The following is a 25,485-nucleotide window of genomic DNA, read 5'->3' as shown; positions in this document are numbered from 1 at the left end:
TGTTTGATCTTTTTCTATTTTATTATTTGAACAATCAATTCATATTTGATATAAAATTTTTTTTTCCATAAAGTAATAAAAAAATATACCATGAGAAAAATTCAAATTTAAAAAATCCAAAGTAATACTAAATCGTGTATAATATCTCATATTAAAAATTAGAGAAATGTAGCTCCAATTAAAAAACTTCTTCTTTCTAGTGCTTCAAAAATTACCAAAAGTTCGACTACAGTTTTTTACTTGTACAAAAAAACAAATAAAATATCTCAAAGTTTTGCGTTTTTTTATATTTTAATAAAAAATGAAATATGATCGAGATTATAAAGTTTCGTATAAAAAAAAAAATAACTCCATTAAAATTTATATAAAATGTAAACGAAACATAATATATATAAACTATTATATAAAATAAATTATATAATAGCAAATATATAATTATAAATTACTAATATAAAATATAATATATATATATATATATATATATACATATAAAAATTATATTATATAAAATATAATTTACAATATAATATATTATTTTACAATAAAATAATTATATATAATATATAATAATAATAATAATAATAATAATAATAATAATATAATTATAAATTACTAATATAAAATAAACAATAATTTAAATAGTATTTAAATAGTATTTAATATTATACTATTATAATAGTTTATATATATTCAAATATTATAATATTATATTTAATATTAAGTAATATTATAAAAATAGTATTTAAATAGTAAAATAAACAATTTAATTTATTTATTTTATAATAATAAACATTTTATAATTTTAAAATTAAATTTATTTTAAATAATAAAAAAATTTATATTAAAAATAAATTATTATAATAATAATGTATACTAATAAATAATTAAATATAAAAAGTCTATAGTATACAATATTATACCTATAACTAAACTATTTATATTTTCTATGTTTTGATAGCACGTAAAAAGTAACAAAATAGTACATTTCGAAGAAAAATAATAACAAAGATAAAAAATAATAATTTAATCGTTAAAAAAATTGTTTAAAAAAAATCTTTGATCTTGAATTAATATGATAAAATATGTATCCATTTTAATGACTCAAACTATAATATTACACTAGAACAATTTCTGTGTAAATAAATGAAATTTTTTAATTTTCTTGAATAATATCCTCCCCACGAGTTCCTCTTACCCCACTATATTTATTCATCGTGTCTGAGCAACTCTTTCCTGATTACCCCCACCAACCCCCTCTTCTTGGTTGGTTCCCCCCGTTGTTCTTATTCGTCATCGTTATCTTATTCGTCGAGCGAGTAAATGAAATAGAGGGTACGTACGAAGGTTAGACGTGTTAACTCGCTTTGCCCCCGAGAAGTAAGGTGGGGGGACAGTGGGTGGGTTAAGGAAAGGGGTAGGGGGAAGTAGCTGAGAGGGCGGAAAGACGGGGGAGGTATTGGTTTGATAGAAGGTACGAGAGCATAAAAGCACGCACGAACAAAATTACCGAAGCTTTTATTGTGTGATCTCGCGGCCACTTCTCTTTCTCTCTACGTGTTACACACGTTCTCTCTTAAAATCATCTATTTTTCATCTCACACAATTATTCAAGTGCTGGACTTACGGAAAAGTTCAGAAAACGAGAGAATAAATCAAAAAATCGGCTGCGGAAACATCATGGGACATCCACCACGGCTCTTAAGGGCCATATTAATCTTTGGTTTTGTCCTATTATCCCTTAGTTCGGCATCTGCTAGTAAGTTTATTAATCAATATTATAATAATATAATATATATGTATATATATAATTTTTTTTCTATAGAAAATTATGAATTTAAAGTAGCTTGGATTCGTTTAATTTATTAATTTGATATTTGTCGATGTTATTTTTATTTTTGTGAATGCATTACGTTAATCTTATATTTTTCTAACGAGTTTTATTACATTTTTTGATTATATATATTTTTTTAATATATATATTATATATATTTTATTAAATTATATAAATATATATATTATACTAATATATTATATACATTATTTTAAATTCTATAAATATATATTATATTACTATATTAAATTATATAAATATATATTATATTATTATATTATATTATATAAATATATATTATATTATTATTCTAAATTATATAAATATATATATATATATATAATATTATAATATTAAATATATTATTTTATATTTATTATATTGTAATATGATAAATTAAATAAATTATATTTATGTATATATATAATATATTATATTATATTTTATATATTAGGGAGAACCAAAAATTCGTGCGTGGTATTTTTTTTATATTATTAATATAAATATAAATTATATATATTAAATTATATATTTAAAAAAAATATATATTTTGTACAGTTTATAAACAAATTTATAATACAATAAACGTACGAACTTTTGATAACCTACCTAATATATTATTTATAACAATATCTTTCTCAAAGATATTTTTTTTTTTTTTTTTTTTTTTACAAAATTCGTGTAATTAATATTTCGATCTTTTAAATGCATTCACATTAAAATATATAATATACTCTATCAAAAAGTAATACTAGAATATTCCTATGAAAAACTATAAACATTACTATATATGCTTGAAATAATATAATACAATAATTAATATGCACATTTTATTTCTTTTATATTATTAAAATATATTCAATACTAATATAAATATTCACCCTAAGATAAATGCATTTTTGATACCACGTGGAAATGTTTAATATTAACATAAAAATATTTTTTTATATAATTTTATTATAATTAAATCATTTTTCTAGAATATACGAAATAAAAAAAAGAATGTCCAAAATTTTTAAACGATATTCATTTTAATTAATATTAAAGTTTAATTAAAAAATATTATTAAATATATTATAATAAAAAAAAAATATTCTTAATGAATTTTGAAAAAAAATCAATTCACTGTAAAGATTATCAATGAATACTGTTCAGAAAAATTATGATGAATCATAAAAAGGTTACACTTCTTATATTAAGGTTAAAGATTAGTTTAGCACGAAGATGTTGAAATGTAAAATTATAATCTAAACAAAATTGAGATGATAAAGTTAAACGATACTAATATCACGAATAATATCTTAAATTAATAAAGGGGCGAGAGTGTAGAGAAGAGAAAAGAAGAGAAGAGAAAGGAAAAGTAGACAGAGGGGGAAGCTAAAAAAAAAAACAAAATGAAGAACATAATTAATATCTCATCTCATTATGACGAAATCATTCGAAATAAATCAAATATCATTCATTGATAAATTTATTAAACGTTAAATCATAATTCGCAGAAAACATGAAATATATTACATTTCGATTTTAATTGTAAAAAATTAAATGTTAAAAAATGAAGAAAAGGAACTTTGAAAAACCCTTGAAAAAAAATTATACCTTATAAATAAGGTACGAATTGAATAAAATGAATTTTGTATAAAATGAATTTCGGGACGTAATTTTTATGGAGTAATTAAAGGAGTAATAGTAAATTAAATATATATATATATAAATGCATGTTGGTAAAGTATATCACTGCATAGTACGATGTCTGTAACGTTCAAGTGATTACACGACCCTAGGGTTGGACCGGACGTTTGGTAAATTGATCTAATGTCCCTGCTATCATCCTACCATCGTCAATTCCCAATAGTCTTTTTATTACTTAGTAGAGATGTGTAACCCCGTTATGGTTTTTCAACTATATGATATATTTGAATTCTCATATTAATATATAATTTTGCATATAATATATAATGTTTAGATATATATAATGTATATGTTATTACCCTGTTATGGTTTCTCAACTATATGATGTATTTGGATTCTCATATTAATATATAGTGTTACATTTAGTATATAAAGTTATAATTATATAATTAAAAATAAAAAATTAAATATATATATATATATATATTAATAATAGTAATTCTATAATTTTATATAATAGTAATATTATATAATTATTATTATATATTATAATATGTAATTAATATTATAAATTATATATAATTATTATATAATTATTATATAATAATAATATAACAAAAATATAATAAGTATAATATATATAATTAAATATCAAATATAATATATATAATATAAATAATATAACAAAAATAATATATATATATATTATTGAATATTATATGTAATATTTTATGTAATATTATGTATATTATTGAATATTATTATTATAATTATTAATATGCATAAAGAAATTTGAATTCAGAGTTTTAACCAACTATTTTTCTTCTCTTTCTCTCTGTCAAACCCAAATCAAGAGATAACATTATTTTTTTTTCTATTTTTCTTTTTTTTATCAAATACTTCATTATATCCTGACAAATGATACGATATATTATCACGAGATGATACCAAAAGCAAAAAAGAAAATATATTTAATAATGTTTACATTATAATTTTGTCTTTGATTGTAAAATTAACACAACAACGTTTCCAGAAATGAAAAAAAAAAAAAAAATATATATAAATATATATATTTAAAAATATATATATATACATGTATGTGTAAAGAATAAAAAGAAAAAAAAGAGAAAGAGTTATGATCATAGTTCAAGTTTATCGTGAAGTATTTTTAATTGTAATCATTCGCAGACGTCAGAAATTTTTTCTTCGTTAAATACGAAAAAATATTATTTTTTCTTCGAATAAAATGATGAAAAGCTTTAAGGAAGTATATATACACCACGGATGCGTCACGGTTATGATTTTGTTTCTTTTTGTTTTTTTGTTTTTTATTTGTCTATTAGATTTATACGATAAAAATTAAATAACAAATTTTCTAAAACTTGATTGAAGATTTTACAAATAATATTATCATTTTTTCTTTTTTAATATTCATCAACACTTATTATTTAATGTTAACATTAAATGATATATATATATATATATATATATACGACGAGTTATATCATTTTATAAAAATTTATTATGATCTTTTTTATTATAAAAAATGAAAAAACAGAAAAGAATTTTTTCGCAAATAAATAACTTGTTCTCCTAGATATGATTTACAGAAAATAAATAACTATATCTCCTAGATATGTTGTTTACAGAAGACATGAGTTCGTAAACGAAGTGATATGGATAAAGAAGATACAATTGACATATCACTTTAGGGTCGCGGTATAAGTCAACAGCGATTATCACCTAATCATAAAAGAAAGCAATTTTTAAATCTTACATTACCATATGAGAAATTTATAAAGAAATAACGATCTTTTTTCTTTGCATAGCAATCGTTAATTATTTAAAAAAGAATTTAAAAAATCTTGTTTCTATCTCGTTCTATTTATAATACACGAAAATAACTTTAATCAAATTTTTAAATTAATTTTAAATGAGGGGGAAGTTGGAAAGAAAAAAGAAACAAAAAAATTCTTCTAGAATATAAAATATGATACATTATATATATAAATAATTATTTCAATAATTAATATAATAATTATTAAACATTAATATATATTTTATTAATATTATAATATAATATAAAAATATAAAATTCCTATAGAATATAATATAATATATTACATATAAATAATTATCTTAATAATTATTAAATGTTAATATATATTTTATTAATATTATAATATAATATAAAAATATAAAATTCTTATAGAATATAATATAATATATTATTTATTAAAACATTTGTAAAATATCTCACTTTACTATCTTATTTTCAAAAGAAACATAATTTTATGTTTAAAACAAACGAACCTTATCAACCATTACGTTTCCATCAACCATTTCTTTAATGAAACAACAAATCACGCGTATATTTGTATTTTATCAAAGTTGTCCTTAAGTTTATCGCAGAAAAAAAATAAAAATAAATTATTATGCGGAATATTCACATGCATATAAAAACAAAAAAAAAAATCAAAGAGGTGAATCGATATTGATTGTTTATAAATTTTCATTTCTTGCTTTCTTTGTTTTTTTCTTCTTTTATTTTTAATCAATAAACTTTGCTATTTATCTTAACCAATGAACGAGAAAATTCTTATTCTACTGTGTATTGAACAGTTGGTAAGATCTTTCAATGATCACCCCCCGATCCTATAAAACAATTAAAATAAAATTATCAATTCGCACATATGGTCGGATAATGGAAAACAAAAGGAAAATAAGAAAAAAAACAACGTTGACTTTTAAAGCTGAGAAAGTAACGGGAAACAATTCCCCTTTACAACTCGTTGAGAAGTAAATTTATGACTCCTATCTATATATATATGTGTGTCATCAGTTTACTACGCTAGTGTTTCTCCTATGCAATTTAAAATTAGTACAATGACCCTCTCTCTATCAACATAAACATTTCCACATGATTTCAATCGTAAACAAACAAAACAAACCCACTACGTTTTTATTTTATTTATTTATTTTTTTTTTAAATTATATTATAGGTTTTTTTTATACTATTTGTATATTATATATTATAATAAATATTTTAATATTCTTTTTATGATATAAATCTAACTGAATGATATTAAAATGGCATCAAAATTTCATTTGTTTCAGAAAAATGCAATCTCGGTTGTCACGGTGGTGAGTTTATATTAAAATTATACTTTTTTTAATATATTTAAAAGTTAAGACCAGAAAAGTAGTGTCATTAATATAAATGTCAACATATTTTGTTTATACAATTATCAGCTCTAATCTTGTGTACTTCAACAGCCATGTTTGAATTAACCTCTTCGAGGAGATTTTTTGGCGGGACAAAAATGATTTAACGTTTTTTTCTTTTTCTCTAACTGTACATTGGAATTAAAGTTATCAAATTTTTGTTAAATTTATTATTAACATTAACTATAATTATAAAAAATGAAACTTCCACATATGTGACCAAAAGTCGTGAAGAGATTAATGTTAAAAAACAAATGACATTACTTTCCGGTCCCCTTTAATATTACCCATCTGGAATACATAAAAAACGTATTATTAATAATTATTATTAATAAATAATTATAGGACAATATCCAAAAGCATATCAAGAAGGACATACCTATATATATCGTCTTGAAGGAACATCTGTAACATCTGTCACCGATGCAAAAGGCGACAGTTCTCTCAATTTGAAAGCCATCGTTGAAGTTACTGCTAAACCTGATTGTGTTTTACAATTAAAACTTAAAGACGTTCTTTTGAATGATGCTGTAAGAATCTTTTAAAATTTTAATACTATAAAATAATATTTAAACAACAAATTTTACAATCATAAATTATTATTCGTTTTTATACTCACATTTTGAAATGAGAAATGAAAATTAAAAAAGTGTTAAAATATATAATTTCAGGCAGCATCTTTGCCAGATCTTCAAAAGCACGCCATTCAGTTCAATTACCATCATGGTCACATTGATTCTGATATTTGTGCTGAACCAGATGATTCACAAACATCATTGAACATCAAGAGAGCCGTAGTATCTTTGTTCCAATCAGCTATTCAACTTGAATCCGGTTCAAGTGTTCATCATGAGGTAACGTACATATTTAACAAATTATTTATCATTTTATTTACAAATATTTTAATAAGAAAAATGTTCCTTTTAACAAACCTTAATAATTCGATTTAACGAGACTCGTTAATTCAAAGATAAAACAAAATTACTGATCATTATTATGGTGCATGTATTGCAGCACATGGATAGGACATAGATATAAATTATTAACTTATTTAATTTATTTTGATGATCGTGAATTGCATTACATTTTGATAATAATTCATCCTACTAAATGACCATATAATATAATAACAACGTTTGATTAATCGAATTAAAAAAAGGGATAGGTAGGGTCCTATTAGATGTATGCATGTATGCGTAGAGTTAAAGAAAAAATAATAAATCGTAAAAATTATACCTATATATATACCTAGAAATTAACATAAAAATATTGGATAATTGATTTTCAAAACTAATCAGTAAATTAATTTTAAAATTATAACGAAATTAAATAAACACGTTTAAGGTTAGGCTTTCAATTCGCGGCCATATTGAAAAAACAAAGCAAATTTGTAAAATCCCTAACCAATTAAAAAAATTTCCAAATATCACCCAACATTTATTTTCAAATTCTACGTTCTAATTTATTCGTTATTTATTATTTTCCATTTAGACCGATATATTTGGCAGTTGTCCCACTGACTTCACTTTCCAAAGAGAAGGTGATTCATTGCTCGTACAAAAACACAAAGATCTTTCGCAATGTTCATATCGCGAAAATATTAGACAAGGATTGATAACGTCAGTATTCGACAAATCGGCTGGCATCAAATCAACGCCATTGTTAGCATCTCAACAAAAAATTGAACAACGTTTTAAACAGGGTATCTTAAACAAAGCATCGTCCACAGAAACGTACAAATTCCAACCATTTAGTAACGGTAATGCTGGAGCAAAAACTGTAGTTGAGACAACTTTAACATTTAAAGGAGAGAAAGGTGACAATCCATCAGCACCAGTATCCATTCCTAAGTCAATAATTTTCGAAGCACCACATCCGGTAGTTAAATCGTCAGTAGATGCAATTAGCAATGCTTTGAAAGCCGTATCGGAGGAAAAGGGTGAAGTTGTTAGTGAAAAGGCAGCCGAGAAATTTGCCAAACTTGTCAAAGTACTTCGTGTGAGCAACAAGAAGGACATACTTACGGTATATCAAAAGGTTAATGCTGGTGGTGCAGGCTTTAACAAAGTTACCGATAAGAAAATATTGTTGGATGCATTATTCCGTACCGGTAGTGGGGAGGCAGCAGAAGTGGCCGTGGAACTTGTAAAAACTCATCAATTAACTAATGTGCAAAACTTTGTCTTCTATACCAGTCTCCCGTTGATAAGACACGTCAATCTTCCAGCAATAACAGCTGTAACGTCACTTTTGAATCAACCCAATTTACCACGAATTGGTTATCTTGGTATTGGACATACGATTGGCAAATATTGTCAAGAACATTCATGTGAAAATGTTTCTGTAGTAAAAGACGCTATACACAAGATTCGTGAGAAAGTAGGAAATGGTAGGACCAAAAATAGAGCTCAAGAGAATCAAATAATTTCTAACTTAAAGGCACTAGGAAATTCAAAATACATGGATGATGCTACCTTACAAAAATTATCAAACATCGTTGCTGACAAACAAGTGCGTAATCGTGTACGTGTTGCAGCTATTGAAGCATTGTCAAATACTTGCTCAATGAAATGGAAGAGTCAAGTTATGAATGTATTGAGTGATCATGATGAAGACAGTGAGATTAGAATAAAGATATATTTAGCTTTGGTCAATTGCGCATGTCCACAGGTTGCTACCAAAATAGAAGAAATATTAAACAAGGAAACGGTCAATCAAGTTGGATCATTCATAACCAGTCATCTTCGTAATTTAAGAGCATCGACTGATCCTAACAAGGAAGCTGCTAAAAAATTATTGGGTCATATCAAACCACGCATCAAATTCCCAGAAGATTTTCGTAAATTCTCTTTCAACAATGAAGTATCTTATAATATGGACGCGTTAGGTATCGGTTCCTCAGCTGAAAGTAACGTAATTTACAGTCAAAATAGTTATATACCACGTTCAACTAGTTTGAATCTAACCGCTGAAGTATTTGGACAATCCTTCAATTTCCTCGAACTCGATACGCGCGTAGAAAATCTTGACAGAATTATAGAACATTACTTTGGACCTAAAGGTGAATTCAGCGAAGAATCCCTCGATTTGAAGACAGCCAAGGAAACTGTTGAAGAGGTTGACGAAATAAAAAAATACGTCTATCAACGTTTTGAAAAATTGAAACGTAATAAGCGTGAAGTTAAACAAGGAGAATTAGACAAATTTGCAAAAAATGTACAATTACGTAATACCGAAGTAGATGAAGATCTTAACGTTGACTTGTCCGTGAAATTATTTGGCGTAGAACTCGCATACTTGAGTTATCAGGACAATCCACAAACATTGACAACGAAGAATTTAATCGACAAGATTTTTGAAAATTTCGAAACAGGATTTGATCTTGTTAAAGACTTCGATTATAACTTCCAAAATCATCTTCAGTTCTTAGACGCTGAACTGATCTATCCAACTGGTTTAGGTATACCATTGTCATTGGGTGTAACAGGAACAAGTGTTGTTAACATGAAAGCTAAAGGAAAATTAGATATGGCAACTATTTTGCATGACCCAGATAACGCGGCTGTAAGAATTTCTCTGGAACCAAGTGCATCAATCAGAATCACCGGTAGCATGATGCTCGAGGCATTAGACAGAAATTCTGGTGTGGTTATTGCTGCTACCCTAGTTACCGATACAGCTTCTGACGTGTCCATCAAAGTGATCGACGGTACTGGGTTTGAGGTTAGCTTTGGTGTCCCTAAGAAGAACCAACAGCTAATATCCGTATCTAGCGATGTATTATTTACGTCTGGACCAAAGGGTGAAAATCTGAAATCCCTTGAATTTGACAAAGGCAAAGAATATGAAGATTGTTTCGAACAATTATCAACTATTTTGGGTTTGACCGTATGTGGAAGTATTCAGCTCCCATACAACGATCTTGAATCGATTAAAACTAAACCATTCTTCCCGTTAAGTGGACCAACTAAATTTTCCATTAACATTAAAAGCGATGATGTTAAAAATTATTATTTTAAACTTTATTACAACACAAAGGTACCTAATGCACGTGCATTGGAAATTTTGTTCGATACACCCAACAGTAAAGTGAGCAGACGTCTTTCTTTGTTGGTAGAAGGTAGTCTAGAACCGGAAAAATATTTCAAGGTAGATCTCTATTCACCTATCAAAAAGGCTTCAGCTTTAGTTGTCCTCAAAAATAAACCCGAAGAAAAAACATTATCGATTCAAGCTCAACACGATGTTAACGATTATTTCTTCCGTGTTGGAATCATTTCAAATGGCAACAAATACAAGCCTATATTAGAATACAAAGTACCGGAACATATCGAAAAATTATCATCTACGAAGTTGGCGGTTAAGGGTGGAAACGGCGGTCAATTATACAAAATCGATGGTGCTGTAAGTGTTGACAACTATGAAGATGGTAAAAAGTACACGTTTGATAAAGTAGTCGTTATTGGTGGTAACAAAAAGATTGTTTCACTCGATGGATTTGCTATTTCCACAACTAACAAGGCTACATTTGACGTAAAACTTGGTTACGGTGATGAGAATTTAGCTTTAAAATTGGACAGTGCTAGATTAGGTGAGAGAAATTACGTGGTAGAATTATCAGCTGTACCATCGAAAGATCCAAATATTGGATTCAATGCAAAATGGGAATACAATAGACAACCAAAGAAACTTGATCATAAATTTGTTTTCATTCACGGTGCTGATCCAAATTCTCAAACCAATCGTTTTACTTTGGAACAACATTTAGATTACAATCTCATTGCAAATGATTTTCTATTATCCGGATCGACTAAACTGGCGTATCCCGCTGTAAATGGACTTTTAGAATTGGAAGGAAAAGTAACTAACAAAATATTAGAAGGTGAACTCGATATAAAATATGAAAAATTAAAATTGGGTACAGAATTGTCATTAAAAACCGATATGGTTAAATCAGGCGATTACGATTTTGAATTAGAAGTTGAACTTATGCAAAATAAAATCGAATTGAAATCAAAACGTACGATCATTGAGACCAATAAAAAAAGCAAGTACCAGAATTCTATCGAATTATCACCAGGTGGTAAATATGAAGCCAATGGTGAAATAACACACGAAATAAATAGAAATCTTGTTATTTTACAATTGAACGGTGATGTCAATCTAAATGGTAAAGTTGTTACAATTGATATGGCACTTGACGCTAAACCGGAGGATTTTAATTCTCATGCAATCATTGCAATTGCTGGAAACAAATATTTAGACTTCTATTTGAAAAATCACGTTGGTGTAAATCCCAATGGAAAATTGAATTTGAACGTAAAGAATTATTTGATCGTCGTTGGACAATATAATTATAATAATGGCAAAGGAAATGGACAAATTACGATCGATGTTCCTAAATACAATCGTAAGATCAAAGCTCTTGGTGATTTAACCGTATCCGGTACAAAACATGTAGGAAACGTTGAATTGTTGTACGATGCAGACAAAGATCCAAATAAACGGATTAAATTATCATCGGTTTCTGACATAACTGAGACATCGGTTGACACTAAAAATATCTTGGAAATTCTTACGTATAAATTAGAATTAAATGTAAAAGGTAATTTGAAAGGAACAATACATAATGGTGAATTAACGATCAATGCAGATACCACTTTACCAAATGGACGACATATTGTTTTGTCTGGAAAACGAGTATCCGCCAATAAAGATAACAAATATGATATCAATGTGGAATCTGAAGTTACAGATTACGTTAAAAAAGGTGACAAGTCACAAAAAATGAAGTATATTATAGATCTGAAAGATTTCAACGTGGATAAAATGACTTTCATGTGGAAATTACATTCGAATTACGTTGGTTTTGAAGGACGTGATTTGGTATCCGATATAGCCCTTAATCATCTCGAAGATGATTCGAAAAAAACCGTAGAACTTGATTTGAAACATTCGGGATCGTATCTGCATAAACCATTTGCTTTTGGAATAAAAAGCGATTGCAATAAAAATGGCGGTGGAGCGTTTGATGTCAAATCATCTCTTGGAAATGTATTCGATCTTACGGTAAGTTAATTAATTGTAATATATTATAATCTTATTTTTTACATTTAAAATTAAATACAAAGTTAAAAAAATTATCTAAACATTATATATATATATATATATATATATATATATATATATATATATATATATAGTAATTTACAGGCTAATGTTAATTACCATGTTGGTAACAATGTAAACACACCTTACAAATACGACCTTAAAGGTGAAGTTAAACTGCCATTTGAAAAACTGCAAAATCTCAAATTACACTTATCTGAAAGTTTGTTATTAAATCTTGGAGAAAATAATCTTGTTGAGTATTCAAATAATTACGATATTACTTATAACAATGATAAAAATATTAAGATGGAAAGTCAAATGAAATACAAGGGTAATAGTAAAAACAATGAAGGTGGTGGAAAGATTAGTTTGACTGTTCTTCAATATCCAACATTAACTATTGAAAATACATTCAATAACGCAGAATCAGAAAATATACAGAAAGGTTCTTTATCGATGAAATTGAATTATGGTGACAAGGGTGGAACTTTGACAATTAATGACGCTTGTGCTTACGATTTATCAATGATCGAACTCAAGGCCAAAGCTACGACGACTCTAGACAAATTAAAAAATATCGATTTCCAACTTAGCCATCAGGTAATGTCCTTGAACAAATTTCATTTATAATAATATCGAGGTGGATTTAATTAAACCCTTGGAGTAATGAATTATTTAAAGATTTTTATGCATATTTATATAACAAATTGAATTTGTTGCTATATGGATTATTAATGTTAAAGTAATATATTTTATTTGAAATATATTTATATTGATGATATAAATATATTTTTGCAATAAACTTTCAATTAAAAAATATAAATAAATATATAAATTTTACAAAATAGAAATATTTACATATTTTATATATTTATCTTATATATATATTTATATATTTATCTTAAATTCCCAAAGGGTTATATAAATTATAATTATATAAATAAATATATAAATTTTAAATAATAATATATAAATAGAAATATTTATATATTTAATATATTTAATATATTTATATTAAATATATTAAAGAGTTCATTTGACAAAAAACACATTTCGCAAGCAACATTAGAATAATAATCTCATTAAATTAATATTTCTAGGCAAAACCAGAAAAGAATAATAGACAAACTGAAGCCACCTTGCAATTGGATGATTCAAAATATACATTGAATACTGAAATTCAAGAACTTAGAACTGCACCATTGATTCACATTACCTTCACATGTCCAAGCGGCGTGACAGAATTATTATCCAAATTCCAGAAACTCGGTGACAGCGATTACACAGGTGATTTGACTTACCTATTCAAATTTTTGATTGAAAATAAAATGAATGAAGATATTTTCATTGTTTAATTCTTTATGATCTTTAGGTGAATGGAAGATTGAAACACCGGTAGGATTTGTTATGGCTGATGCACGAGTCAACTTAGAAAGTATTGATAATTTCTTAATTAATATCAACCTGGACAGTGATAAATTAAAAGAACGTAAAATTCATGCTGAGATAGCTAACAAACCTACTGCTAAAGCTGGGAAAAGGATTATCATCACTGTAACCAGTGATGGCAAAAATTTGGTAACTGGAAGGTATTTATTAACATTGCTTATTATTATTTATAATCAAAATAATATAAGGTGTATCCGAACAGGTAATACAACCATGCAGAAGGTGATTCTTTACGTGTTAACTGTAAATTATAATAAAGAAGTAACATTTTTATGTCCGAGGTATTTAATTTAGGAAAAGAAAATTGTGTTTGAAAATTTGTAATTTAATAATTAATTTTATTATTATTAGATTAATTATAAAAAAAAGAATGTACCCAATGAACCTCTTTGGTTTGTCCCTCTGTATCACCCTTTTATCTGGTTGAGATGATTTACAAATTTTTATTTATAATAATCAAATTGTATTGGGTTGTTCTCACAGTTCGACAACCAAAGACAAACTAAACATAAAATAAATAAATATATAAATTTTAAATAATAATATATAAATAGAAATATTTATATATTTAATATATTTATATTAAAATTCTCAAAGGGTTAATTTGACAAAAAACACATTTCGCAAGCAACATTTGAATAATAATCTCATTAAGCAAAGAATAAGAAAACATAAGTAAACAAAAACAATGTTTTATTGTTTTGAAGGATAATTTAATGTACTTTTATTCTAAATAATTTTGATAAATAATTTTGTTTTGGAAAACGAAGCTTCAAACTAAAATAATGTTACTCTTTTTTTCCATGATTTATTTTCATATTTTTAATCACTCGGTTTGTATCAACCACTTGTCCGGATACACCCTATACAAGAACATGCTTTTACAGATGTGTACTGAGATTTTTATATTTTCGCAGTACAAATTACAAAAAACGTGAAGAAGGAGGCAAACTAATTGTAGAAGGTAACGGTAGCTTGAAAATCGGTGACAATGTTAGAAGCTCATCATTTAAATATACTCATCAACAATTGACACATGATCATGATGGTGAAACTGGCGTGGCTATGGTTCTTAATGCTAATTTCGGACCATCAGCAATAGTTGGTGAAATTAAGCTAACAAATAAAGAATTACATGTATTCAATAGTTATTGTGAACAAAATAAGGACTGTGCACACTTCAAACTTCAATCAACTTTGGATACAGACAGTGAGTTTAGTTTTGAATCGTTAGATTCGATAATTTGATGTTTAAACAACATTGTATAATTAAATGATTAATTTTTTTTTCTAGAAAAAACTTATCTGAAACAACAACAAACGGTGGAATTCGATTTGAGAAAGTTCAATATACCTGCCGAATTTGGATTACAAATTAACACTCAATATTTGAATGATATGTTTGATCATACAGCTAGTTTATACATGCATTCGACTAAAGATAAATCACAATACACTTATCAACTTTATGTTCATCCAAAGGAAGCTGGTAAGAATATATTTGGTTTTATAACATTGTTAAAATACAATATTTACATCAGTTGCATTTGTAAAAAATTCAAACCTTTTTTAATTACAGCTGCTATTTTAACTTTACCAACTCGTGAGCTGGCACTTATTGCAACATTGGATCTTCCGAAAAATAAACCAACTGGATCTTACAAATTTGTACTTTCATCGTTCTTAGATAGAAAGAATAGTCCATCAGAAAAAACAAGTTTATCAATTAACGGTGATGTTAACGCTGACAAATCTAGTTTATCCATCAATGGTGAAGCCAAACTTACCTATCCATCACAGACAAAGGTACAATTATTATATTATAATAAATTAATATGTTAAAAAAAACACACACACACAATACTTAGATAATATATTAAATATATTTCATATTCTTTTTATATATAGGACATGTTGATAAAAGGTAAATTACATAGCAACGATCAAAATCTATTGGATGCTAGTGTCGACATTGATGTATTCGCAAAAAAATCGCAAAAAGTTAATTTAATTGCTAAAATAGTACGATTACCAATTGAAAAAGGCTATAATGTAACTGGATTAATTGAAGTAATTAGCAAAGGTCAACAACTGAAGATCGAACATAAAACACATTTGGTTTTGTCAATGAATGAAATAGGAGCTGGTTCTATATTATCGTACACCGATATAAATCAAAAACCAAGAAGTACCATACAATTATTCTCTGCTAATGAAAATGAAGCACATCTATTGATAACTCTTCCCAGTAGAGAGATCATTAGATCTGATGTTAAAATGGAATATTCGAAAAATTTACAAAAAATGGATATGGAAACGAAGGTCCTTGACAAAAAGCATTACATTGGTAGCATTGAAATTAACGATTTAAACAACTTCAAATTTGTAAATTACGAAAAGGGTAAATTACGATTTCAGTACTTTAATAATCAACATTAAAAAAAAAAAAGAAATATAATGTATAAACAATCATATTTTTACAGGCAACCCTAACGACAAATTGACTGCTAATGGTCGTGTTGTATTAGGAGAACTTGCGGAAGTTCATTCGAATTTCTATAAAAATGGTGAAAAGAAAAATTTGTTCCACGTTTTAGTACACCTTGATGAAAACAAATTTTTGAGACCCGATTTTGGATATGAGAAAGATAATATTGAATACATAGCGGTTAATATATAAATATATTTTTACACGTTATATATCTATGCAATTATTATATTTTGTTTTTATTTTTACATAGGATTACATTAGAAAGGTCATTGTTGATACAGCGCAACAAGTGAAAACAGTTACAGCTGATACAGGTAAAGAAATTGTAACAGAAATGAAGGATCTTTTAGAACATACCAAAAAAGCTCAACCAAATTTGAAACCACTTTTGGATTATTATTCTGGTGAATTGAATAAATTTAAAAACGAACTCAATGCTGATCAAACTATTCAAGAGATTCAAGCAAATATGTAAGTAAATCATGTGTGATTAATATTTTTTAAATGTTGCTTAAATAATATCATTGTCTAATGTATTTGATTAAAAAAAATAGAAACAAACGTTTTGGATCATTTATAAATGCTGCCAATGAAATTGTTAAAAAATTTATTGAACAATTTAACGAACTCTCTAAACAATACAACATAGTTATTTCTAAATTGACTGAAGCAATGGAAGCAACTTATCCACAAATAAAAGAATCTTATAAGAAAATTTTCAACGCAGTCGTTGAAGTATTAGATGCAACTGCTAAAGTGGCCACGGCTTATATAAAAACTGTTTTAAATGTCATTAATGATCACCAAAAGGAAATCAAAGAATTGATCGTTATGGCAACAGAAGTTTTCCAAGGTGTTGCTAAAGTATTATTTAAAGCAGCTGAACAACTCAAAAAGGATCTTAATGAATTTGCAACTTTGCTCATCAATCAAGCTAAAGCTTTACCTGTTTATGAAATTGCAAAAGAGAAATATAATCAAGTGAAAAACTTCGAAGTACCGCAACAAATAATAAACTCTATTGAAGAGTTTTGCAACATGATAAAAGCAGGATTACCAACGGAAGAATTAAAAAATGTCTTCAGTTCAATATGCGACTATGTAATGATGATTATCAAACGACAAAAGGTAAATATTATTATCATTTGATTTTTGCATATATTTACAAACAAACAACATTATTTTCTTTTGATTTTACAGCCTGACAATGCTCAACACTTGAATAAAATTTATACACAAGGCATTGCTGTACTTAAATCTTTAATAGATCTAATAGAAACACCAACATTCTATTATAATGTTAAAAACATTTTCGACACTAATGTACCAATCAATTTGGGTCTTTTAAGTAAATTACCTGGTATTGCCTCATTGAAAATTTCAGTCTTAAATGTTTTGCGAAACGGTGAATTACCAACACCTCTTGATGTTTACTACACCTACAGGTATGTTCAAGATTGATGTTTCATAATTTTGACATTGTCCAATTATATAAGGTAACATATATTTTTTATGATGATATTCGTACAGGCCTACTTTGCATGTAAATGACATCGTACCGCCATTCAGTAAAACAGGAACTGTCATTGATGGAGGACACATCTTTACATTCGATGGAAATCATTTGACATTACCTGGAACATGCAATTATATTCTAGCACAAGACATGCAAGATGGTAATTTCTCAGTTATCGGAAACTTCCAAAATGGAGTTTTAGTCAGTGTAACTATTACTGAACCCAAAGAAAGTATCACCCTAAAAAGCAATGGAAACGTAAGTAATTCACATATTTATGATTGTTTTATAAAATACATACATGTATCTATTGATCATTTATTACATTATTTACAAAACAATATTAAAAAAAAAAAATATACATTTGACAGATCTTGGTAAACAACAAACCCGCGGATTATCCTGCTAATACAAAGAATTTACATGCTTTCTTGACCAAACCATTAGTTAATGTAAAATCTGATTACGGTGTAAGGGTAATATGTAATGGAAAAGCACCTATGATTTGTACAATACGAGTTTCTGGCTTTTACCTTGGCAAATTACGTGGACTTCTTGGTGATGGCAATAATGAACCATATGACGATTTTACTTTGCCATCTGGAAAGGTACTTTTGTCATATTATTCATTTTATTTTTAATATTATTATATATAACACATACACATTCAAATTCCGTAACATTTCTAGATTACTCAAGACGAGAGTGAGTTTGGAAATGCTTACAAATTAAAAGGAGATTGTCCAGCAGTTACTGCAGTTAAACCTGGTGCACCAACTGCAGCTTGTGCTGAATATTTCACCAAACCTACTTCACCATTAAGGTATAATATATTGTTTCATTTCTTTTATTAAAATCAAAAAATGTTTATATATTTTTATTGAAATATTTATTTAAATGTTTTAGCTCCTGCTTTAAAATAGTTAACCCGAAAATCTATCGGGATGCTTGCGATCAAATCGTAAATGCTGGTACTTCTAAGGAAGGAAAATGTTCGATTGCAATGGCATATTATGTAGCCTGTTACGAGCACAATGTCTTTGGCATAAGCATGCCTACTGATTGCGGTATTTTTTAATTCTTTATTATACTTTTCTAGAATTAAAAATAATTCTATATAAAAATATTTATTATTATATTAATTACAAAACACTAATTAACGTAAAATATAAATCAAATTATTATTATTTCAGTAAGCTGTAAAGTTGGCGCAAATTCATTGACCGTTGGTGAAAAATTCAGTGTCAAGTTACCAAAGAAAGAAGCCGATATTATTTTCGTAGTAGAAGAGACAGTACAAAATGAAAAAGTTTTCAAGGATATGATCGTACCACTTATGAGTGAATTAAGAGAAGAATTGAAACATCATGGCTTAACGTATGTATTAAATATCATACACTTTAAATGTAATTACAAGTTTAAATTAAAAAAAAAGAAACGGAAACAATAATAATAAATGAAATAAATTTATAGTGACGTTCATATTGGTCTCGTTGGTTTTGGTGAACACTTGAACTGGCCACGTCATTATACAACTGACGGCAACACAAACATCGTAGGTGAAGTAAAGAACATTAAATTCGAAGGAGAAAACCCAATCATATCATTACCAGTAAGTTAATTAAACTTATTTAACATGAATGAATTTTATTGAACTACTACTCACTCATATTTGTCTTTGTATTCATTAATTTTAGGAAGCTATAAAAGGAGATTTAACTAAAAAATTCAAATATCTCGAGCAAAGATATGACGTTGAATTTGGTACTTTCAAATTAACTGAAGCTTATGAACAAGCAATAAATTATCAATTTAGACCGGAAGCAGTTAAAGCTGTTGTTGGTGTCATAACCAGTCCATGTGAAAAGAGTCCTCTACTTATTTCAGTAAGTCTATTTTCATTCTATTATTCATTCTTAATTATATTATATTGAATTATATGTAATTAAAAAAAAAAAAATCTTAACAGTTACAGCAATTGCGTTTACTTCTTGGACAAAAAGTGTATCGTGATCTGGGATTAGAATATTACCACGTGTCATTCCTAAATGATATTCTTATTTCTGGAAAACCACAGAAGAATATCGTTGGTTATGATTATGACAGTGCTTATACTTTCTCTGATAGTAAAAAGAAACCTATGGAAGGAAGTAATGATCTTAGAAATAACCTTGTTTTATCAACAAACGATGTTTGTGCAGACTTTGCTGCATCCGTGAGTACAAGTTTTACATTTCTTTTTTTTATTTGATATTGTTACAATTTCTGATGATAAATTTATGAAAACTCATTTGTTATAATTAGTCCGGTGGAGCAGCATTTAATTCGAACAATTTCTTGGAAGCTAAACCAAATCAAAGAAAACAGTTCGTTCAAGTAGTTGCTCGAAGAATTACCAGTGGTCTTGTGGACACTGAAATCGAAGAGGATTGCGTGTGCAAACTATCTTACGGAGCATTTGCTCGTCCACGTTGCAAAGTTGTAAACAAGAGAGAGAAGGAACCTCTGACGGTATGTAAAATTTTAATAAAAGTAAAGAAATATTACAATGATACAAATTTATACAAAAATTTATGAAACTATTAATATAATGAATAATTTATATGTTCATTTATCTTGTTACAGAGGCACACCAAGGGTGGAGTTAAGGGATAGATCTGTCTCGTATAATAGTAGAGACTATTATTATTATTAATTAATCAAAATGTAATGTATTTGCTTATTAAGCCGTTACTAATGTATTTAGTAATATATAAGATTGTGTCATTTAAGATTCACACCTATTTTATATAAAATGACAAAGCACCATTAAAACACCATTATAACATAATAAATTCGATATTATAATTGTTAAACAAGTGTATCATTATTTCTTTTAAGAAAGCCTTCTGTAACAAGAGAACAAAATGAAATGATTATGAAATCTATTGCTTTAATACTGTTCAACAGTATGTTCACTATGCTCAGCTTCTAAAACGAGAAAAATACTTGTTTTTTCATCATTTGATTCACTCTGTAAGTCTTGTAAGAACAGTTCGCAAATTTCGCAAAGAAACTTCATTGATATCAGTCTTCCTTTTTAAAATATTTCTTAATTCCTCGCATATCGAATTTACACGTTCATTCAGTTCTTGAGATGTAATATTACATTTGATTGTTTCTGTTTCTATCCTTGGTATCTTTACATCTCTTTTGGAATCTTGGAAATTCATACAAATATGCCTCGTACTTCCATTAAGGAAATATTTAATTAAACACAATAAATAAACTTTAATATCTCGAACATCTTGCAATTTGTAATATTGCATGCGCGACAGATATGCAGGTACGGAATCGCAAATTTTTGATTTTCCAGAAATGGTATCCGCAATTTTTACCACAAGTCCTTCGCTAAGACATGTACTTGAAAAACGATCGAAACATTCGAGATTTTCTTGATACACCCACGGGTTTTCATCCTCCAACAATCTGGAATGTATCTTTACAACTCCGTTAATCACATTATTAGGTTCGTACTTCTTAAATGTTGCAATTAAATCTTCTAAATAATATGCTATTTTTATTTTAGCATGAGGTAATGCGTGCAAAGATAAATTACTTATAGCATTAATGATCTGTAAAAAAAAAACAAAAATAAACCAATCGTACAGATCGAAATTTAGTCTTGTTTTTTCAAATATAAAAATAACAAAAATATACACACCGAATCTTTATTAAAAAATTCGTATTTAGTACCATCAAGTATACTCATGGAAAAATCAGATAATATAAATAAATATCTATACTCGCATTCTTCGATGATATTTGTAATAAATTCCCATAATTTGGACACAACGTTAAACATTTTTGTATCCATTGTAGAACTAAATTTATTTGTTGCTGGTATTAATTTCATCTACGATCAAAATAATATAAATAATAGTACTAATTTATAAATAATATCAAATAATATATCATTAAAATATTCAAGTTATTATTACCAATTGATACCAGTGTTTTTCACTAGGTTCTTCGAAAAAATTATTAACTAAATCTTGAATATTATTAATTCTAAAAGCTAAACGTTTACTTATTACCATACGTGTTTGATTAGGTAACAATTGTGAAAAATGTGTCCACAAACACGTATCTATATCGTCTAATTCGATTACTACAGAATGCTTTACATTTTCTTGTAGTAAATTATACAATCTGCTAATCAAATTTTTTAAAATACAAACTTCAAAAGTATTGTTACGTTCGATCAAAACAGCATATGTGCGCATTAAATATTTTACGTGAGAACTACATAAATCAGATGAACTGTACCTAAAAAAACAAATCATCATATTTTCCAAACTACGCAAATATTTAATAAATATCCAAATGATTATAGCTCACCGTCCTATGAGATACCAAACATCAGAACTCAGTAAAGAATTCCAAAAGTATCCGCTCAAAAGATGTTTTAATAATATTTTTTCAACAACATGGAAATTTTGGGAAGGTATAGAAACAATGAATTTACTAATCGATATCAAAGTTATTGTATAAAGATCATTAGAACATGGTTTTTTATTGATACTGTAATTACTCGTGAATTGCAATTCTTCTGTATAAAGTTCTTCTTGTACTTCGTAAAAAAAAATGAATAATTATAAAACAAACGATTCTGAATTATTATTGACTTATTAAAAAAAAAAAAAAAAAAAAACAAAGAAAACAAAGAAAATAATCACTTACAATAATTAAAATTTGTGAAAACAATATCGAATACCGATTGTGTTCCTAACATCCAAATACAATGTTTATCATATGGAATTTTATTAATTGTTTCCAAAATTGCAAGTGTTAATAAATGAAAACCTAATTTATCACCATCCTTTTTTCTTCCATATTGAAAATAAATCTATAAAATAGTTTAATAAATTAAAAAAAAAATTAATTCATTTATCATTAAATGATAATAATTTAAAAAATTGAACAAACTTGATCAAAGTTGTTAGTTTTCAATAGAGCATTAAGAAGATTCGTTGTTGTTGATGAAATATCATTTTTCAGCGTATCATTTGTTATATTTTTTGTTAAAAAAGCGATACACCTGGGTCAAACGAACATACATTTATTTTTTATTTTAACGAGATATATTTTTTTTTGAATAATATAAGAGAGAGAAAAAATTTAAATAATTAATATACCTATATAATTTCAATAAAAGTTCAGTCAACGTAAAGAGAAAATCATCATTTAAATATTCATTGTAAGCTGATGTCAATCTAATAATGACGTTTACAATTAAACAAGCACTTCTTAATATCCATTCTTTCGTGTTACTATTTGGATCCTAATTATAAAATAAATATATCAATAAATTTTTATAATTAAATTTAAAAAATAAAGATTTTTTAAAGGATAATATTACTACCAAAACTGTGGAATATAAAAGATTGGTTTTCTCTGTTATTTGTTGAAATGACATAAGTATTTTTTCTGGAGATGTTTTTTTAATATCAGAGATATAAGTCATATTTAATTTACCAAAAATCATTGTTACTTTAACGAAAGATTTCATGTCTAAACTTTGTAAATTTGCAGCAACAGCACCAAGTAATGTTATTACTGTATTAGAAGATAATACAAAATAATTAGTCAAAAAATATAATGTTAACAATAAGTTCAATTATTTGTAACTTTAAAAAAATAATAATATAAAATTATATACCGTTTATTAATGACGTCATATCAGATTCTACGTTAACGTCAAAAATAATAACATCATCTAATACAGTCAAAAATATACTCAAAATTTCATTTGTTTTTTGAAAAAGATTTTTTAAATCAGTGGATAAATCTTTAAACAAATTTCCATAAATATTTGAACTGAAAAATAATTCGCAATATAATATAAAATTAATCATATTAATTAAATTAAACAATATATTACTGTATTAATAAATTACCTTGACTGACAATGTTCAAAAATTAAATTTATAGAAGAAAGTAACGTTTCAGACAACGATTTAACATATTCAATGGAAACTTTTCCACAACTAAATGAATATTCCATTGATTTTTTATAAAAATTCAATATATTACTACTATCAAATAATTTGTCTTTTATATTACTCAAAATGTTTGATTCTGTAGTACTTGTTAAAAATATATTAATTATTTTGAAAACCTGTTAAGTATAAATGTCTTATTTTATTATTACAAAAAGCTAAATTACAATATAATTTATGCAAATAAAAAATTACTTGACATAGAAGAGAATGAACCGTTGGTAAAATTTGACTAAAAATATTTTCATCGTACAACTCTTGTTTGCACATAGACAAACATTTCTCAAACAATTGCAACCATTCTTCTATTTTTATTGTTGGATTTGAACTCAATGAGGCAGCGTATAAATAAATAAATTAAGGAAAGTATATACTTATTTAAAAAAAAAAACATTCTATTATTTTAATTTTAAAAGGATATTTTTAATTGTGATTTAAGAAATTCCAATTCCATATTTCTTGTAGTTGTAAATATAGAATTATTTAATTGATCTTCATTTGATTCTTTAGCAGACATATTTTTCTAAATAATTAATAAATTATTCTTAAAACAATCAATAGAATACATTTATAAAAATACGTGACGTTTCAAAATAACTCGTAAAATATACATTGTAATAATTTGACATATAAACATTGACATAACCTCTACATACTTTATACATAATTATATTAAACGATATACGTATTAATAGATAATATTAAACAATATTAAATATGTTTTTAATAAATAATATAAAAATAACTTACAGTTTGTTAACCAACACTTTAAATTTGAAATTACTTCACACAGTGAATTCAATACAAACAATTCTTAACGTCCATCGTGTTATTTTATAGTTGTACTAGATGGCATCAGGGTTTAAAGAATATGATACAAAGTTTAGAAACTAGAGGGCAGCTAAGTATTGACACCAATCTTTTTGAAATTACTACCCCCTCCCCAACTGTATTATCGACATATATTTTTAATAAAAAAAAAATAAATTTTTTATTTATTTGAGTATATTTTACTTATAAAAATCTATTTATAATATATACATACAAAATAAAATTTAATAGAGTAATTCTATTAATTTATATTAAATCCCGATAGAATTTTATTTGTAATTATTATTGTATAATAATAAAACTATGTTTTATTATTAATATTTAAATCGTATGATATATTTAAAAAATTATTATCAAT

The 25,485-nt window shown here is 26.2% G+C and overlaps 2 protein-coding genes across 2 annotated transcripts; one reads left to right on the top strand and one right to left on the bottom strand.

Annotated features, from left to right (window-relative positions):
* The first annotated feature begins 1,506 nt into the window (after positions 1–1,506).
* On the top strand, positions 1,507–21,113 carry apolpp (retinoid- and fatty-acid binding glycoprotein apolipophorin). Its single transcript, XM_015329169.2, has 26 exons — positions 1,507–1,756; positions 6,581–6,607; positions 7,034–7,218; positions 7,360–7,542; positions 8,180–12,757; positions 12,902–13,399; positions 13,900–14,086; positions 14,172–14,388; positions 15,166–15,458; positions 15,543–15,737; positions 15,828–16,054; positions 16,157–16,649; positions 16,732–16,916; positions 16,990–17,210; positions 17,294–17,867; positions 17,940–18,184; positions 18,270–18,513; positions 18,627–18,863; positions 18,945–19,078; positions 19,162–19,322; positions 19,449–19,632; positions 19,729–19,867; positions 19,953–20,141; positions 20,225–20,470; positions 20,560–20,766; positions 20,881–21,113. The coding sequence occupies exons 1-26, from the start codon at positions 1,678–1,680 to the stop codon at positions 20,908–20,910; spliced, it is 10,158 nt and encodes a 3,385-aa protein (XP_015184655.2). The 5' UTR covers positions 1,507–1,677; the 3' UTR covers positions 20,911–21,113.
* On the bottom strand, positions 20,892–25,344 carry LOC107070701 (FIGNL1-interacting regulator of recombination and mitosis). The gene is made up of 13 exons (XM_089176915.1): positions 25,047–25,344; positions 24,718–24,819; positions 24,492–24,638; positions 24,195–24,415; positions 23,957–24,114; positions 23,660–23,853; positions 23,433–23,578; positions 23,224–23,335; positions 22,978–23,143; positions 22,636–22,867; positions 22,236–22,563; positions 21,959–22,150; positions 20,892–21,869 (listed from the first exon to the last, which is right to left on the bottom strand). Exons 2-13 carry the CDS (start codon positions 24,811–24,813, stop codon positions 21,264–21,266), a joined length of 2,598 nt encoding a protein of 865 aa, XP_089033041.1. The 5' UTR covers positions 24,814–24,819; positions 25,047–25,344; the 3' UTR covers positions 20,892–21,263.
* Positions 25,345–25,485: the final 141 nt, after the last annotated feature.

This window comes from Polistes dominula, unplaced genomic scaffold (genome assembly GCF_049000335.1).
Source record: "Polistes dominula isolate Pdom_NZ unplaced genomic scaffold, Pdom_raw_medaka contig_12, whole genome shotgun sequence".
NCBI classification, from domain to species: Eukaryota; Metazoa; Arthropoda; class Insecta; order Hymenoptera; family Vespidae; genus Polistes; species Polistes dominula.
Note: the sequence above shows the minus strand (reverse complement) of the source record. Positions and strands in the feature narration are given on the sequence as shown.

What these genes read in the sequence shown, in the direction of transcription:
- apolpp (XM_015329169.2), top strand. Translation starts at nt 1,678, where the DNA reads ATGGGACATCCACCACGGCTCTTAAGGGCCATATTAATCTTTGGTTTT. An exon ending in ATCAACTTTGGATACAGACA is followed by an intron (nt 15,459 to 15,542) that starts GTGAGTTTAGTT and finishes TTTTTTTTCTAG; the next exon opens with AAAAAACTTATCTGAAACAA. An exon ending in ACCCAATCATATCATTACCA is followed by an intron (nt 19,868 to 19,952) that starts GTAAGTTAATTA and finishes CATTAATTTTAG; the next exon opens with GAAGCTATAAAAGGAGATTT.
- LOC107070701 (XM_089176915.1), bottom strand. Translation starts at nt 24,813, where the DNA reads ATGTCTGCTAAAGAATCAAATGAAGATCAATTAAATAATTCTATATTT. An exon ending in AAAAACACTGGTATCAATTG is followed by an intron (nt 22,151 to 22,235) that starts GTAATAATAACT and finishes TTTTGATCGTAG; the next exon opens with ATGAAATTAATACCAGCAAC. An exon ending in AATTTTTTAATAAAGATTCG is followed by an intron (nt 21,870 to 21,958) that starts GTGTGTATATTT and finishes TTTTTTTTACAG; the next exon opens with ATCATTAATGCTATAAGTAA.